The 14615-nt window shown below is 34.8% G+C and overlaps 2 protein-coding genes across 3 annotated transcripts; both read left to right on the forward strand.

Annotated features, from left to right (window-relative positions):
* The first annotated feature begins 900 nt into the window (after positions 1–900).
* LOC145114745 (uncharacterized) lies at positions 901–8388 on the forward strand. The gene is made up of 26 exons (XM_079050833.1): positions 901–1187; positions 1289–1511; positions 1928–2043; positions 2124–2234; positions 2383–2526; positions 2618–2920; positions 3027–3166; positions 3251–3372; positions 3859–3950; positions 4043–4214; positions 4297–4351; positions 4444–4663; positions 4744–4917; positions 4994–5065; positions 5224–5415; positions 5535–5610; positions 5697–5790; positions 6240–6309; positions 6392–6571; positions 6655–6777; positions 6933–7016; positions 7103–7287; positions 7364–7502; positions 7590–7649; positions 7741–7845; positions 7935–8388. The coding sequence occupies exons 1-26, from the start codon at positions 1086–1088 to the stop codon at positions 8046–8048; spliced, it is 3468 nt and encodes a 1155-aa protein (XP_078906959.1). The 5' UTR covers positions 901–1085; the 3' UTR covers positions 8049–8388.
* Positions 8389–9624: 1236 nt separating this feature from the next.
* On the forward strand, positions 9625–12693 carry LOC145115211 (arginosuccinate synthase family). Of its 2 annotated transcripts, XM_079051448.1 has the most exons (9): positions 9625–9776; positions 9850–9942; positions 10327–10468; positions 10781–10829; positions 11127–11309; positions 11400–11474; positions 11558–11743; positions 11826–11914; positions 12002–12693. In XM_079051448.1, the coding sequence occupies exons 1-9, from the start codon at positions 9716–9718 to the stop codon at positions 12561–12563; spliced, it is 1440 nt and encodes a 479-aa protein (XP_078907574.1). In that variant the 5' UTR covers positions 9625–9715; the 3' UTR covers positions 12564–12693. The 2 variants fall into 2 exon arrangements, with proteins under 2 accessions (XP_078907574.1, XP_078907575.1); XM_079051449.1 differs by lacking the exon at positions 9850–9942.
* The last annotated feature ends 1922 nt before the right edge of the window (positions 12694–14615 follow it).

Genomic DNA, 14615 nt, shown 5'->3' on the forward strand with positions numbered 1-14615 from the left:
CTTAAGTGATAAGATGTCAGTATTTGACATGAACTTATCATTCAAGTTTCCATGTAACATCATCCCCAAATGGTGTTGCCATTACATCTTCATTATTCTCACTTCTCTTTTAAAAGTATTTATACATTACGATCGATAATATTTTTGGGTTTGTCAATGTATCAAAGGCTTTCATCAATGTTTAGATCGTTTAAGAAAACTCTCATTGACACATCCAAACTATTTAGACTATTATTAGGTGCGACAATTATGACCAAGTGATTTTTTTCAATTCTATGTTTATGCTATTGGGCCAATCTTTTCCAAATCATATGTTTAATTAAGAGAAAAATGTATAGTTTTATCCTAATTACATATTGTATGAATGTGATTAATCAAAGTTGGTTGTATGATATCCAAATAATCAAGTAATTAGAAACAAAATATATTTATTCCAAATTGTAAAATTGATTATTACGAATGATGTGCATAACTCGATTAACACTGATGGATCATAAAATCAAATATAGACCCATTACATTTGGTTGTATAGTTTTAAAACTATCTTTATTCCGATTCTTAGAGTTTTTAGAAAACTAGCTCTCACATTTAAATATTATTGTAACCGAATCAATCTTTGATTTACTCTTGTTCTAGTTTAGCCAAATATGATTTTGACCTATGTACATCTCTAATTACTATCGCTTCAAATCACAATAATCAAATAACATTTCAAAGGACATACATCCAAATGCCACCGTAGTACAACAATTAGACAAATAACCCTTTTAAAGAAAATCAAACAATGAGGGCATAAAATTAAATCTTGAAACTTTAGACATGCAAAGTGTAAGATTAACAAATTTAGTAAATCTAACGTCTACTACTTAAAAATTGCTTACATAAATCTTTTTTATTTTTTCCTTTTTGAGGAAACAATATTTGCTCATCTCTCTCTCTCTCTCTCTCTCTCTCTCTTATTCCCTTCGTCTCATTCGGTTTCTCTCTCTATCTCTCTCCCTCTCTAGACTCTTTCTCTCTCGCTCTGTTTCTCTCTCTCGGAGAGGACGAAGACGACGAAGAAGACAACAAAGAAGCACAAAGATATGGTGTCAACGCGTCGCAGCGGATCTATATCAAACAACAACAGCAACAACAAACGATCATCGTCTTCCGAACAGAAACCCCCGTCCCCCAAACGCCAAAAGGTCCCAAATGCTCTACCCCCCGTAGTTTCACGCACTTTTCTTCGTCGTTTCTCGAATTTCACCCGTCTTGATTGAGCCTTGATTTAATTTTATGTTCATAGGCTGATAATGGTGGTGCATCGGAGAAATCGACGCCGCAGGAACCTTTGCAACAGCCGGTGGTAGACAATTCGAAAGAATTTAGTTCGCCAACGGCGCTGGATCCACCTGAAAATGCCGCAGCAAGTTATCAACGGAAAGATGGAAGCGCCGAAGGCGAGGCTGTTAGTGCTGGGAAGCCGGAGGCGGCTCCGGCTGCATCCGTCGTCACTCCGATCGCTCAAGGCAAGTTGTTTTTTCGCTGTCTTCTAAATCTATTGCATGCAAATTACTAAAATGTTAGGCTTTCTGCATTGTTAAATCTAATCTGTTGGGTTTGTAGCTGTTAAGAACCACATCTCATGGTCTGAAATTCATGATGAAAATGATCAACTAAACAATAGTGTAGGTACAGAACACATCAGGGTTTAGGATTAGCACACATTCTAAGGAGTGCAGAAGTCAACATGTGTGCTTAACTGTCGATATAAATTTGTTTACCCACAGAAGTCTAATGGGGCTTTTGGGCACTTGTTGAGATATGCTTGTTATGAGTATTAGACATTAGTATTGAAGAGCAAAAGTTTCTTCTTAGTTGGGTATTTTTTATTGGAAAGGGCTTAACCACTTAATGCTGAGGGTTTTTATTGGTTGCTATGAAGCATCGGTGCCCATTTTAGGGGAGAAGCTGAGAAGTTCATTCTCTTCATGGAAGCAGCAAAATCAGAGCTGTGAGATGGCCACACCTTGGTGCAGGCTTCTTGCTCAGAGTCCATCGGTTAGTATAAATCCTTCCTCTTTATTTCAGCAAAGGGATACATAGAGCTGAAAGAAATGTGTTGTTTTTTTTTTTGGCAGAACCAAACCATGACCGTTTATACAGCAAACTTTTTAGTTGGATCAAACAAGAATGCTAATCTTTCCATCAAGGATATAAGCGCTATTCTTTGCACTATCAAGCCTGATGAGGTACTTACTAACTACTAAGTGATATTTAGGGATTCACATGACATTAAGATTAAGCACAAACAAACAGAAGTTTATAGGGGATTCTTGGAGATGAACTCCATATTGTCTACTTGCAGTATGAATACTTACTGTTTGTCGACATGATCAGCTCGAAGGTGGTTCTGCTGTGCTTGAAAGCAAAGGAAGCAAGGGATCTGTGCATATAAATGGGAAGAGTATTAAGAAGGGTACAAACCATGTTTTGAATTCAGGAGATGAAGTTGCTTTTGGTCCTCCTGGGACTCATGCTTATGTATCCTTCCTTTCCAGTTTCCAGTGTTTGTTACTACTACTAGTATTATTATTTTTTCTTCTGGGGTTTTCTTTAATCTTCCTTCCAATAGATTTTCCAGCAGCTAACAAGCGATGTGTTGTTAAAAACACATACATCCAAAACGCTGCATACTGAAAGACGTGCAGGGGACCCATCAGCAGTTGCAGGTGCTTCAATTTTGGCATCTCTTTCAAATCTTAGAGCAGATGTATCTCGTTTGAAGCCTGCTCCTAATCATGATGATGAGATTGATGGTCTAGAAGTGAATTCAGCTACAAATACTGGAAATGATAGTGCATCTGAAATTGGAGCTACCAGCAAGATCACGCCACTTGGCAGCAATCTAGATCCTAGTATTGTTGAAACAGGAAATGTAAAGCTTTCTGTGCCTAATTAACATTATTTCCCAACTGCTGACTGCTGACATCATCTTCTAGTTATTATTTTGTAACTTGATGGAAAATATAATTTTTTGACAGGTATTGGAAACAAGGGATTCACTGCCTCCGGTTCCAGGGATGTCTATAAGATCTGCAATGTTGAAGGAAGAGATTTTTGCAGGGATTATTGATGGGAAGGAAGTTGGAGTTTCTTTTGATGACTTCCCTTATTATTTAAGGTTTTATACTCAATGGACCATTTGTCATGCTATTAAAGGATCTGGCCATGTTTTTCTTATGTCTTTTCTACTTTTTTTATGCAGTGAGAACACAAAAAATGTTCTTATTGCAGCTTCTTATATACATTTGAAGCATAGAGACCAAGTTAAATATGCCTCTGAACTACCAACTGTGAATCCTAGAATCTTGCTTTCTGGGCCTGCAGGTATGTCTTAAATTATGCTTCTTAACAGTTTGGCATCAAATAGAAACTATGAATTTTCCATAAGCCCATTTTTAACTGCTTTTCATTAATCTGTTTATTATGTAGATCTTCAGTACTAATTTCATTATTGTAGCTTCTGCAAATGTTTTAGAAAAGAAATTGAGATCCTAACCTATGCAAAAACAGCCAACATACTGTCATTTATCTGTCTATTATAGCATCCTACTTTCAAAACTGTTTATTACAGCATTCTACTTTGAAAAATCACCAGTTATAGCATTCTGCCTTTTCCTTCCTTTTTATACTTTTGAAAAATCCATCAATTATAGCATTCTACTTAAATAAAAATTCTTATTAAGACAGTAGGATGCTATAATAAGCAAATTAATGAAACTATATTGCTATTGCTTGCATTGTATAAAATGTTTGGAGTTTGGATCTTTGCTACTATGTATTTTCCTTCTGAGTTTTAATCCTCCTTTTCAGGATCTGAAATTTATCAAGAGATGCTAGCAAAGGCACTTGCTCATTATTATGGTGCCAAATTGCTTATATTTGATAGCCATTCGTTTCTGGGTGTAAGATTTCATTATTATTATTATTATTATGGTGCCAAAATGCTTATTTTAAGTTTAGAAACGAGAAGTCATTTGGTGAATTTGTGTTTTAGGGTTTATCACTGAAAGCCGAGCTATTGAAAGAAGGAAGCACTAAGCAAAGCACCAGCCCTAGTGAATTGGATGCTCCGGGGAATGAAAGTGTTTCTGAGCCACAACAAAAAATGGAGGTTGACTTTGTCCCTCCAGTTGCAGGAACCTCTAAAACCCCCACATTCAAATTGGGTATGCATTATGCACTCACTCTCTTCTAATTGCTTATTCTTTTCTTATTCCAGTTCTTACCCGTTTAAATACAAACATGTAGATGACAGAGTGAAATATATAGGTCCTACTTCAGGAGCCATATACTCTTCTTCAAGGTACAATCTGGTTTTCATGTGGTACAATACAACTCTTGTGTTTGTTTCCTAGTTAAAGTTTTGGTTGGTTGCTATGTTTTCTTGACCTAAAGGGGTCCTACTGCTGGAGCTCGTGGGAAGGTTCTGCTACCTTTTGAAGACAATTCTCTCTCAAAAATTGGTGTGAAATTTGATAAAGTCGTTACTGATGGGGTTGACCTTGGTGGACTTTGTGATGGGGGTTATGGATACTTCTGCTCTGCTAATGAGCTTCGATTGGATTCAACTGGGGTTGAAGATCTGGATAAATTGCTCATTACCACTTTGTTTGAGGTATGCTTTGGGCCCCCAAATATATGATTATCATTCCTCCATTTTTATAAGGGTAGATAATGAATGGATTGTTGCTGCAGGTTGTAACCAGTGAGAGTAGGAATGTTCCTTTTATTTTGTTCATGAAAGATGCAGAGAAGTCGATTGTTGGGAGCTCAGAATCATATTCAACATTTAAAACCAGGCTTGAAAAGCTACCAGACAATGTTGTTGTTATTGGTTCACAAACTCATACAGATAGTCGCAAAGAAAAGGTAAAATTTTAGTCCAATTCCTTTTATGTTGTTAAAGTTTTATGATATAATTGCAGTTTGTTTGCTTTTGTTGCAGTCACATCCTGGTGGTTTGCTTTTTACAAAATTTGGCAGCAACCAAACAGCTCTTCTTGACCTGGCTTTTCCGGTAAGGACTTGTTCTGCCTCTACTCCACAAGTTTAAGCTGAAGCCTGAAAATATAGTTTCTTTACTTGAAGACTATTTATATAATAATAATTAATAAGATAAGATAATAAAGGGCATTTATGTAATGGTATTGAGCATGATGTTTATATAATATTCAGGATAGTTTTGGGAGGCTACATGAAAGGGGGAAGGAGGTTCCGAAGGCGACTAAGCTTTTAACCAGACTTTTTCCGAATAAAGTGGCCATTCACATGCCTCAGGATGAGAACCTCCTTGCCAGTTGGAAACAGCTATTGGATCGTGATTCTGAAACCTTAAAGATGAAGGGAAATCTCAACAATCTACGTAATGTGAGCAACTCACACTTTTCATTCCTAATCAATTACTAGTGCTATTACAGGTTTTCTAAAATTAAATTCGATGCCAAATCTTCCTTCCTTTTTAGATTAAAATGGATCTATTATGACAGGTTCTTAATAGGACTGGTTTAGAATGTGATGGGCTTGAGACGTTATGCATCAAGGATCAGTTGCTTACAAACGAAGGTATGTGAATGTAAGATTGATTTTGAGAATCTTGCAAGTGAATTATTATTTAAATAAATATTTTGGCATTATAATTTATATTGAAGGTGCTGAGAAGGTTGTTGGATGGGCTCTAAGCCATCATCTAATGCAGCACGCTCAAGCTGACCCAGAGGCAAGACTTGCTCTCTCAAACGACAGGTACCCTATTATTTAAAACTCACTTACTTAATCTCACTCTTCTGTTTTCCTATATACAGTATGTTTTTTTTGAGCAAATTGTCATGTGGTGTGGGTATTACTATCTATTTCTACCAAAAGGGCCAATGTATTTTATTTTCTACACATAATAGCAACCCAATATATAACTTGAAACTGTAAAATGCTTACAAGTTTCATGTTACATATTGGTATTACGGGTAAGAAATTGTAAGTGCAGTTTTATTACGATATGAGTAAACAATAAATAAGTCTGTGGTTGTTATCGGTAAAATAAGTATAAGTATGTTGCTATCGTGGGTAAAGAAATGTAAATACATGGATGGATACTAGGATAAAAGATAAAGTAACGTATTGATAAAAATAGTATATAATGATAATGTTTTTTGTTGGGAAGCGTAGTAAAGAATATGTAATTGTTAATTTGGCAGCATACAATACGGTATTGAAATTCTCCAAGCAATTCAGAATGAATCCAAGAGCTTGAAGAAATCTCTCAAGGTGATGTTACTTGATGGTTTATAAGAGATTTGGAGTTTATATGAAATTTGCTGACAGTTTTGATTAATATTAATATTGATAGGATGTTGTAACGGAAAATGAGTTTGAGAAAAGGCTTCTAGCGGATGTGATTCCTCCTAGTGACATTGGAGTAACATTTGATGATATTGGAGCATTGGAAAAAGTTAAAGATACGTTGAAGGAGCTGGTGATGCTTCCTCTACAAAGACCCGAACTTTTTTGCAAGGGCCAATTAACCAAGGTCTTCATTTTTAATATATTTGATGTGATTAAAAGAGTTAAAGGGAATTATTATGAAAATAATGAATGTTTTTAAAATTACAGCCATGCAAGGGTATCCTTCTGTTTGGGCCTCCTGGAACTGGAAAGACTATGCTTGCTAAGGCTGTGGCGACGGAGGCTGGTGCTAACTTCATAAATATATCCATGTCAAGCATCACATCAAAGGTAATATACTAATACTACTATTATTTAGATTTAGAAACCAATGACTTAATGATTAATTAAGCATATATATATATATATATATATATATATATATATATATATATATATATATATATGTGATGTGAGTTTTTGTTTGTTTGTTTGTTTGGTAATAGTGGTTTGGTGAGGGTGAAAAGTACGTGAAGGCTGTGTTTACGCTGGCTAGCAAGATTTCCCCGAGTGTTGTGTTTGTGGACGAAGTAAGTTTGTTTGTGTGATTTGAGAGTAATTGATTTGAAAATAGTGTGGTCTGTGGTGTTAATTTGTATGAATGGGAATGGGGCAGGTGGATAGCATGTTGGGGAGGAGGGAGAATCCGGGGGAGCATGAAGCAATGAGGAAGATGAAGAATGAATTTATGGTGAATTGGGATGGTCTGCGCACAAAAGATACAGAGAGGGTTCTTGTGCTTGCAGCCACAAATAGACCTTTTGACCTCGATGAGGCTGTTATTAGAAGGCTCCCCCGTAGGTAATAATCTCAATCCTAATGCTTTTTCTTTTTTTAATATATAAAATATTGATTAATTTAATGTAATGTGTCTTAGATTGATGGTGAATTTACCAGACGCGGCGAATAGAGCAAAGATCTTAAAGGTAATACTGGCAAAAGAAGATTTATCTCCTGATATAGATTTGGATGCAGTGGCTAGCATGACCGAGGGATACTCTGGAAGTGACCTAAAGGTTTGTTGTCTTTTTTTTTTTTTTTAAATTAAAAATTAATAATGTTGAAGGTGATGATATTTTATTTTATATTGCTTTGCATTGCAGAATCTATGTGTAACTGCGGCGCATTGTCCGATTAGAGAAATCATAGAAAAGGAGAAAAAGGTAGGTACAGACAGTATTTTAGGTACTTTTTAAAACTTAGTTTTTGTGGATGGATTGATATGATATGATATGAATTGGATGAATGATTCAGGAGCATGCTGCAGCTATAGCAGAAGGCAAACCAGTCCCAGCTCTAAGCGAGAGTTCTGATATCCGGGCTTTGAACCTGGACGACTTTAAATTTGCACATGAACAGGTAGGGTAGTACTGTTTACTGTTTATATTAAAAGAGATAATAAAATAGGTTATAATTATTAAAATATTATTGTTGATTGTGGATGATAGGTTTGTGCGAGCGTGTCTTCCGAGTCGGTAAACATGAATGAGCTTGTGCAATGGAACGAGCTGTATGGAGAAGGAGGATCAAGAAGAAAGAAGCCTCTCAGCTACTTCATGTGATAAAATACACATTCTACTACTCATGTTCCTTTGTACAATCATCATCATCAAGTATAGGAGGAGGAGGAAGAGGCTCTTTCTTTCTTTTTTAACTTAAAAAATATTCTCTCTCTCTCTCTCTCTCTCTCTCTCTCTCTCAAGTAGTGAGTGGTCTCGGTCTCTGTGAGATGGTTGGCATAAAAGGCTGCATCATCATAGTTATCATCAGCTTTTGTTTTGTTTCTTTACCCCATCTCCATCTCCATCTCTTTTTGTCTTTTTTGGTTTATTTATTTGACACCAACTGCTGCTGGATAGGAATAAAAGTTATATCAATCAGTCAATCAATCAATCTTGTGCATATCTATATCCATATCTTTATTTATTTATTTGATTCAAGTTCCATTAGTACAAGGATAAAATAAAAAAAGTGTGGCTCAGGTCGTTTGGTAAAAAACTGTTTGATTTTCTTCAATTATATCCTACGTTTTCATTTTGGTTTAATACAATAATACTCGACTATTGTCAAATATATACACAAGTTTAAAGTTAAATAAAATATTGCTTTCGTAAGTCAACCCTATTAGTATGATAACGTCGTTTTGGATTCTTATTTACCAAACAAATTAAGCAGATTGTTCTTAAATACGACTTAAATATATTTAAAAAAATCGATAACTGAATTTGGTGTATCACAAAATATGGTGTTATATTAACATCAAATTTGTTTTTAAAGTTTCATTTGTATTTTATTTTATTTTATTGGTAAGAGAAAACAAGCCTCATGTAAAATATATAAAACACTACAAATGATTCGCCCAAGCCCAAAAGCACCAAAGTAGAAGAAATAGGGAAAAAACTAAAACTGTAACTATATCATCATTGACCAACCGTTTTAAGCCATGCCATTGGAAGTTTGCTCAACCGAAGTTGGAAGAACAACATGGATAGGACACGAATAGTGGTCATGGCCAAATATATTGCATTGGTCACATCTCTTAGGTCTCCAAGTAGTGGTGGTACCTTTGGGAGTATTGACCTTTTATTTTGATTACATCATTCCAAACTTACTTAGCCAACATTTTACATTTCAATAAATAAGGAAAGCATAAACCTGCAGCAAATTTCACATCTAAATGTTGTATAAGAATCAACCTGGAATGGGTTTCCAAGCTTTTTACCAATGCGTCCTTATTGGAAAGTTGAAGTGGGATATAAACGTTCACCAAACCGGAACCCTATCATTTTGAGGGAGGTTTCCAAATCCCATTGTCTATTGAGAATGGGAGTATCTTTTATACTCCAAAGACCCTTCTCAAAAACATGTTGTAAACCTTTGTCATTGTCAAATTACAAGGAAAATACATCTTCATGATTGACAAATATATCATTTAATCCGTATCTTTTGATTTGTTGAAAGCATGATAATTGACCATATGGAATGAGAGTCTATCTCCAACAAAAAAAAATGTCATAGAAAGTACGAGCAGTTACCCTGTCAAGAGAAAATAGAGGCCCAACAAGAGAAATTACAAATTACAAAGCCCACCCACCTTCAAATCTGAAACGGTTAAGTTTTAATAGATGGTTTAAACCCTATTTTTGTATAAACCCTAGTCGTCACTACAAACTGTCCGATAATTGTGCGTGCGTGCGTGCGTGCTAGCTAAGGAGATACGCCGTTGACCATGGCTCACTTGCAGGTCACCACATCTGCAGCAAAACCCCTTGTTCCTGTTCCAAATCGGGGTAGTCTTTTTTTCTAGTTGTTGTTTCGATATAGACAATACCAGTTTGTGAAATGTCTTTTGTTTTATGATAGAGTGTAAATTAGGGGCTAAATCAAGTGAGTTTGGTGGAGTGGCATTTGTTCATCATAACACTAGGAATCTTTCTCAGGCCTGTAAAAATCAAGGTATTTTAGCTTAATCACTTCACTATGTCGTTTTGGCATCTTCTAAACCTACACGTAGAATTTGATCATCGTGTGAGATAAGAAGAGTGAACTAAGAATATTTGTACTAGGGTTGTTTGGATTTGATTCAAATAGTCGTATTTTGGGGTAAACTGTTGTAACCATTGAGATAAACGTAAAATCGCCTAACCATCCCAATTCCCAAATTTTAATAAATTAATTATTTGAATCTGATTCAAAGTTTCTAATCGCCACAATTAGTTTGTAAACACACTTCCAAACACCCCTTCAAAATGTTGTTTTGTTCTTGAGCAAACCCTGTCAATTTCATTAATATTTTATGGTGTTAAATTGCTTAATATACGGAATGTGGTTGATGGACAGCAATTCAAGCAGTTTTGGCCAGTGATAAGGAAACAGATGCATCAAGTGGAACTAAAGAAAGGGGTCTTCGTGGCAAATTGAACAAAGTTGTGTTAGCTTATAGTGGTGGCTTGGATACCTCCGTCATTGTTCCTTGGCTAAGGTACATTACATTACATTTTACAACATACATCCAGTTCAGGATTCCTTACTTAACCCATTATTAATACTAATAGACTTGATCCAATCTTGATAGACAAATTTGAGATTTCTGTTAAGTTCTAAAGGTTTTTTCTTGTAGATTTTTAACTACAAGATGCTAATCTTGAACACATGCAAAATGTTTTTTTAAGGTTTTCCATTTCATGAGGAAGAGAATGCTTTATTATATATATATATATATATATAGACCTATCTACATTTTATTCATAGATTACATCCGATATCTTCTAGTAACTTGGTAAAAATGTTGCAGGGAGAATTATGGATGTGAGGTTGTCTGCTTTACTGCAGATGTTGGTCAAGTAAGTTTTTTAGTGTATTTGGTAATCAGTTGGTTTGATTGGCAAGAAAAGTGTTATCCTTGCTTAAATGCAGAAAAAGAACACCACTCTGAGCTAATTTTGACAGAATATTATGCTTATTTTTGCATCTACATATCAAGTTTTTGTCTAAAGTCATAAAACCTGGCAACGCATAGTGGCTAGTGTAAAGAAATAAAAAAAGTGTTGTTTAATGTATCAGAGAGGGAGATAACCCCTAAAGAATACAATATCAGCTAAACAAGCCTTCACATTTTCAATGATTTCTACTTCATTTAGGGGATATCAGAATTGGAAGGTCTGGAAGCAAAAGCTAAGGCTAGTGGTGCATGTCAATTGGTTGTGAAAGATTTGACAGAAGAATTTGTGAAAGATTATGTATTCCCTTGTTTGAGAGCTGGAGCTGTATACGAGAGAAAGTACTTATTGGGAACTTCAATGGCTCGACCCGTTATTGCAAAGGTTAACTAAGAATAGTTAATGGGTAAATAAGTAAATTGTTATCTAAAAACCTTCCAAAATTTGAAAAAATGTTGTGATGAACATTTACAGGCTATGGTGGATGTTGCAAAAGAAGTGGGAGCTGATGCAGTTGCCCATGGATGCACAGGAAAGGGAAATGATCAGGCATGTTTAAGATTATGATTTTCTTTTTTCTTTTTTCTTTTTTACAATAAAGACATAATATTAAATTTTATAAATTTTTACAGGTGCGTTTTGAGCTGACATTTTTCGCTCTGAATCCTGATCTCCAAGTTGTGGCTCCTTGGAGAGAATGGGACATAACAGGGAGAGAAGATGCAATTGAATATGCCAAGAAACACAATGTCCCTGTTCCAGTCACAAAGAAATCCATCTATAGTAGAGACAGAAACCTATGGCATCTCAGTCACGAGGTAACTATATATCTTTATGTGTCAAAAAAAAAAAAAAAAAAAAAAATCTTGATCTGATTGTTTTTTGTTGTTGTTGTTGAAGGGAGACATCTTGGAAGACCCCGCAAATGAACCCAAGAAGGATATGTACATGATGTCTGTTGACCCCGAAGATGCCCCTGACAAACCCGAGTAACATTTTTTTTTTCTCTCTAAATTTAGATTTTCATGTGTATAATAAAATTATAAATTGTTTTTCTAACTTTGTAATACTATTAGGTACCTGGAGATTGGAATTGTCTCCGGAATCCCCGTTTCCATCAACGGAATCGAACTTTCCCCCGCGACTCTCCTATCCCAACTCAACGACATCGGTGGTCGTCATGGAATCGGTCGAATCGACATGGTGGAGAACCGTTTGGTCGGAATGAAAAGCCGTGGGGTCTACGAGACCCCCGGTGGGACCATCTTAGCCGCAGCATGTCGTGAACTTGAGTCCCTCACACTCGATCGAGAAGCCATCCAATTCAAAGACATCATGGCCCTCAAATACGCTGAGTTGGTGTATGCGGGTCGGTGGTTCGACCCGCTCCGTGAGTCCATGGATGCGTTTATGGAGAATATTACCAAAACGACCTCGGGCTCGGTGACACTTAAGTTGTATAAAGGTTCAGTTATTGTGGCTAGCAGGAAGAGTCCGTTTAGTTTGTATAGAGAGGATATTTCTTCGTTTGAAAGTGGCCAGATTTATGATCAGGCTGATGCTGCTGGCTTTATAAAGTTGTATGGGCTGCCTATGAGGGTCAGGGCCATGCTTGAAAAGGAGCTTGGGAAAAATTAAAATCTATTTCTTCTTGCTTTCTCTTTGTTGCTGAATTAGAGATTTTTGTGGGGATTTAACATTGAATAAATGTGTTTTGAAGCTTTTTGATTTTGGGTTGATTATGCTATATTATTGTTTTAGAAGATTATTTTATTTGCGTATGTTTTTTTTTTTTCTAAAAGAAGCATTTATGAGTTGTATGTTTTTTTAGTAGTAGAGATAGTGATTTGGGACAAAATGACCATGGAATGAACAATAATTGATATGGTTCTAAAAGTATTGAGTACATATAATTGATAAATTATTTCCGTGGGAGTATGTATATAAGCTTAAAAAGGTGTTTTATACTTTAAAATTAACAAGGTATTTGTATCTTTATGACTACTTGAGACCATACACTTTAGATGTGATGCTGGAAAAGACATGTTATAATTTTTGATCTATTTTGTAAATAAGTTATTGTGCAAACTTTGTAAAGTAACAAGGTGTCAATGAGACTTGCATACTTGCAAGATATTTGCTCCTAACACTAAATCATAGGTTGTAAGTAGCGCCAACATCATCAAATACAGTTGATTTTTCTGATGCTCTGTCTTCTTGTTAACTCTACTCACTTGAAAGATTGATCCTTTCACATTTCTAGGTTAGACCAATTCTCACTGGCATTTGTCTTCTTGTTAACTCTACTTCTTTTTCAGTAACGTGATGCTTATTAATTAGCTTCTATACACTGAGAATCATAGTTTGCCTTATCAAAGATTTTTGCATTCCAAAACACACCTTCAGATACCTCATGAGTTTCATATTTTGTCCTTGTGATGAAAAAGGCTTTGATGTGTACAACTTGTGTTTAATATGAGGCTTGATTTCGCCCCTAAATTGTTCTACGACTTTGTAGATCCAAAATATGAAACCATGTATCACTATAACATTGTTGCATAAATAAGCATTTAAAATTTAAATCAGTGTCATGGCATAAGGTAATTGGTTTCCAATTATAACATCTCCCATTGTTAACATTTCAAATGATTTCTATTTTTAACACATTCTTCAATAGATCAACCTTTTTAAAAGCTTTTTCTTAAAATCAACTAAATTAAACTCATCTATCTTAAATGTCTTATAAAGCTCCTCAATCCTCATCTACATTGTCCTTTTTTAAGTGCACGTCATATATAACAAACTAATTATACTCATCTATTATGACAAACCTGCTTGAATACATTCATTTTTATCTTGTATATTTAATAAAATGATAAAGGTTTACCACGTAAATGCAAGTATGGTGTTAAATAAACTTTTATTAAATGTAGAAATTAAATAAAAGGAATAAGTAGTTATAGATTTCCAAGTGGCAGAAGCCATAAAAAACATTCAAATGGTAAAAAGGATTTGCAATGGGTTGTACAACTACTAAAAAAGCCATAAAAAAGTGACAATTAGAGATGGTTCTTAATATGTTGCATATTTTAGTTGACAAGTATATTATTGCTTTTAGCAGACTATTTGAGTGTCTTTTTTTTCTAACAAAAGAATTTATCAGTTGCTATGTTTTAACTTATATCAGTGGTAGAGATGGTGATTTCTGACTCGTTTATTAGTTATGTTTTATTTTTAACGGGTTTAGTTGTTATAATAAAAAAATAGCTAAATTGTTATGCAAAGTTTTTCAATATATTTAACATTTTTAATAATATAGTTTGTGATCACATTTAAACACTAATTGTATACAAGGAGAAAGTTAGACAAAATGTTTTAGGCAACCAAGCCTGACTTTACAAGTGTAGGCAATTACAGTACTTTTGCTTATTTCTAATCGGATTCAGTAACATATTATATGGTTCGTTTGGGACAAATGACGATGGAATGACTGTCATCACTAATTTGATTAAAAGTGTTAGGAAAATGACTTGATTTATATGATTTTGAAAGTTATAAGTATACATGATAGATAAATTAATGTTATACATCGTTAGCTTAAAAGCTAACAAGGTTTGAGACTAATATGACAAAGAATATATATTTTGTAAGTAGTTAAGTTAAACAATATATTTTAAATTAAGTGTAGTA

This window comes from Lactuca virosa, chromosome 5 (assembly GCF_052849685.1).
Source record: "Lactuca virosa cultivar CGN04683 chromosome 5, Lactuca_virosa_CGN04683_v6, whole genome shotgun sequence".
Classification (NCBI taxonomy): Eukaryota; Viridiplantae; Streptophyta; class Magnoliopsida; order Asterales; family Asteraceae; genus Lactuca; species Lactuca virosa.

Coding starts and splice junctions, on each gene's coding strand:
- LOC145114745 (XM_079050833.1), top strand. CDS start 1,086: ATGGTGTCAACGCGTCGCAGCGGATCTATATCAAACAACAACAGCAAC. Junction 3,373..3,858: donor CTTGCTTTCTGGGCCTGCAG/GTATGTCTTAAA, acceptor CCTCCTTTTCAG/GATCTGAAATTTATCAAGAG. Junction 7,288..7,363: donor ATTAGAAGGCTCCCCCGTAG/GTAATAATCTCA, acceptor AATGTGTCTTAG/ATTGATGGTGAATTTACCAG.
- LOC145115211 (XM_079051448.1), top strand. CDS start 9,716: ATGGCTCACTTGCAGGTCACCACATCTGCAGCAAAACCCCTTGTTCCT. Junction 10,830..11,126: donor TTACTGCAGATGTTGGTCAA/GTAAGTTTTTTA, acceptor TACTTCATTTAG/GGGATATCAGAATTGGAAGG. Junction 11,475..11,557: donor CAGGAAAGGGAAATGATCAG/GCATGTTTAAGA, acceptor AAATTTTTACAG/GTGCGTTTTGAGCTGACATT.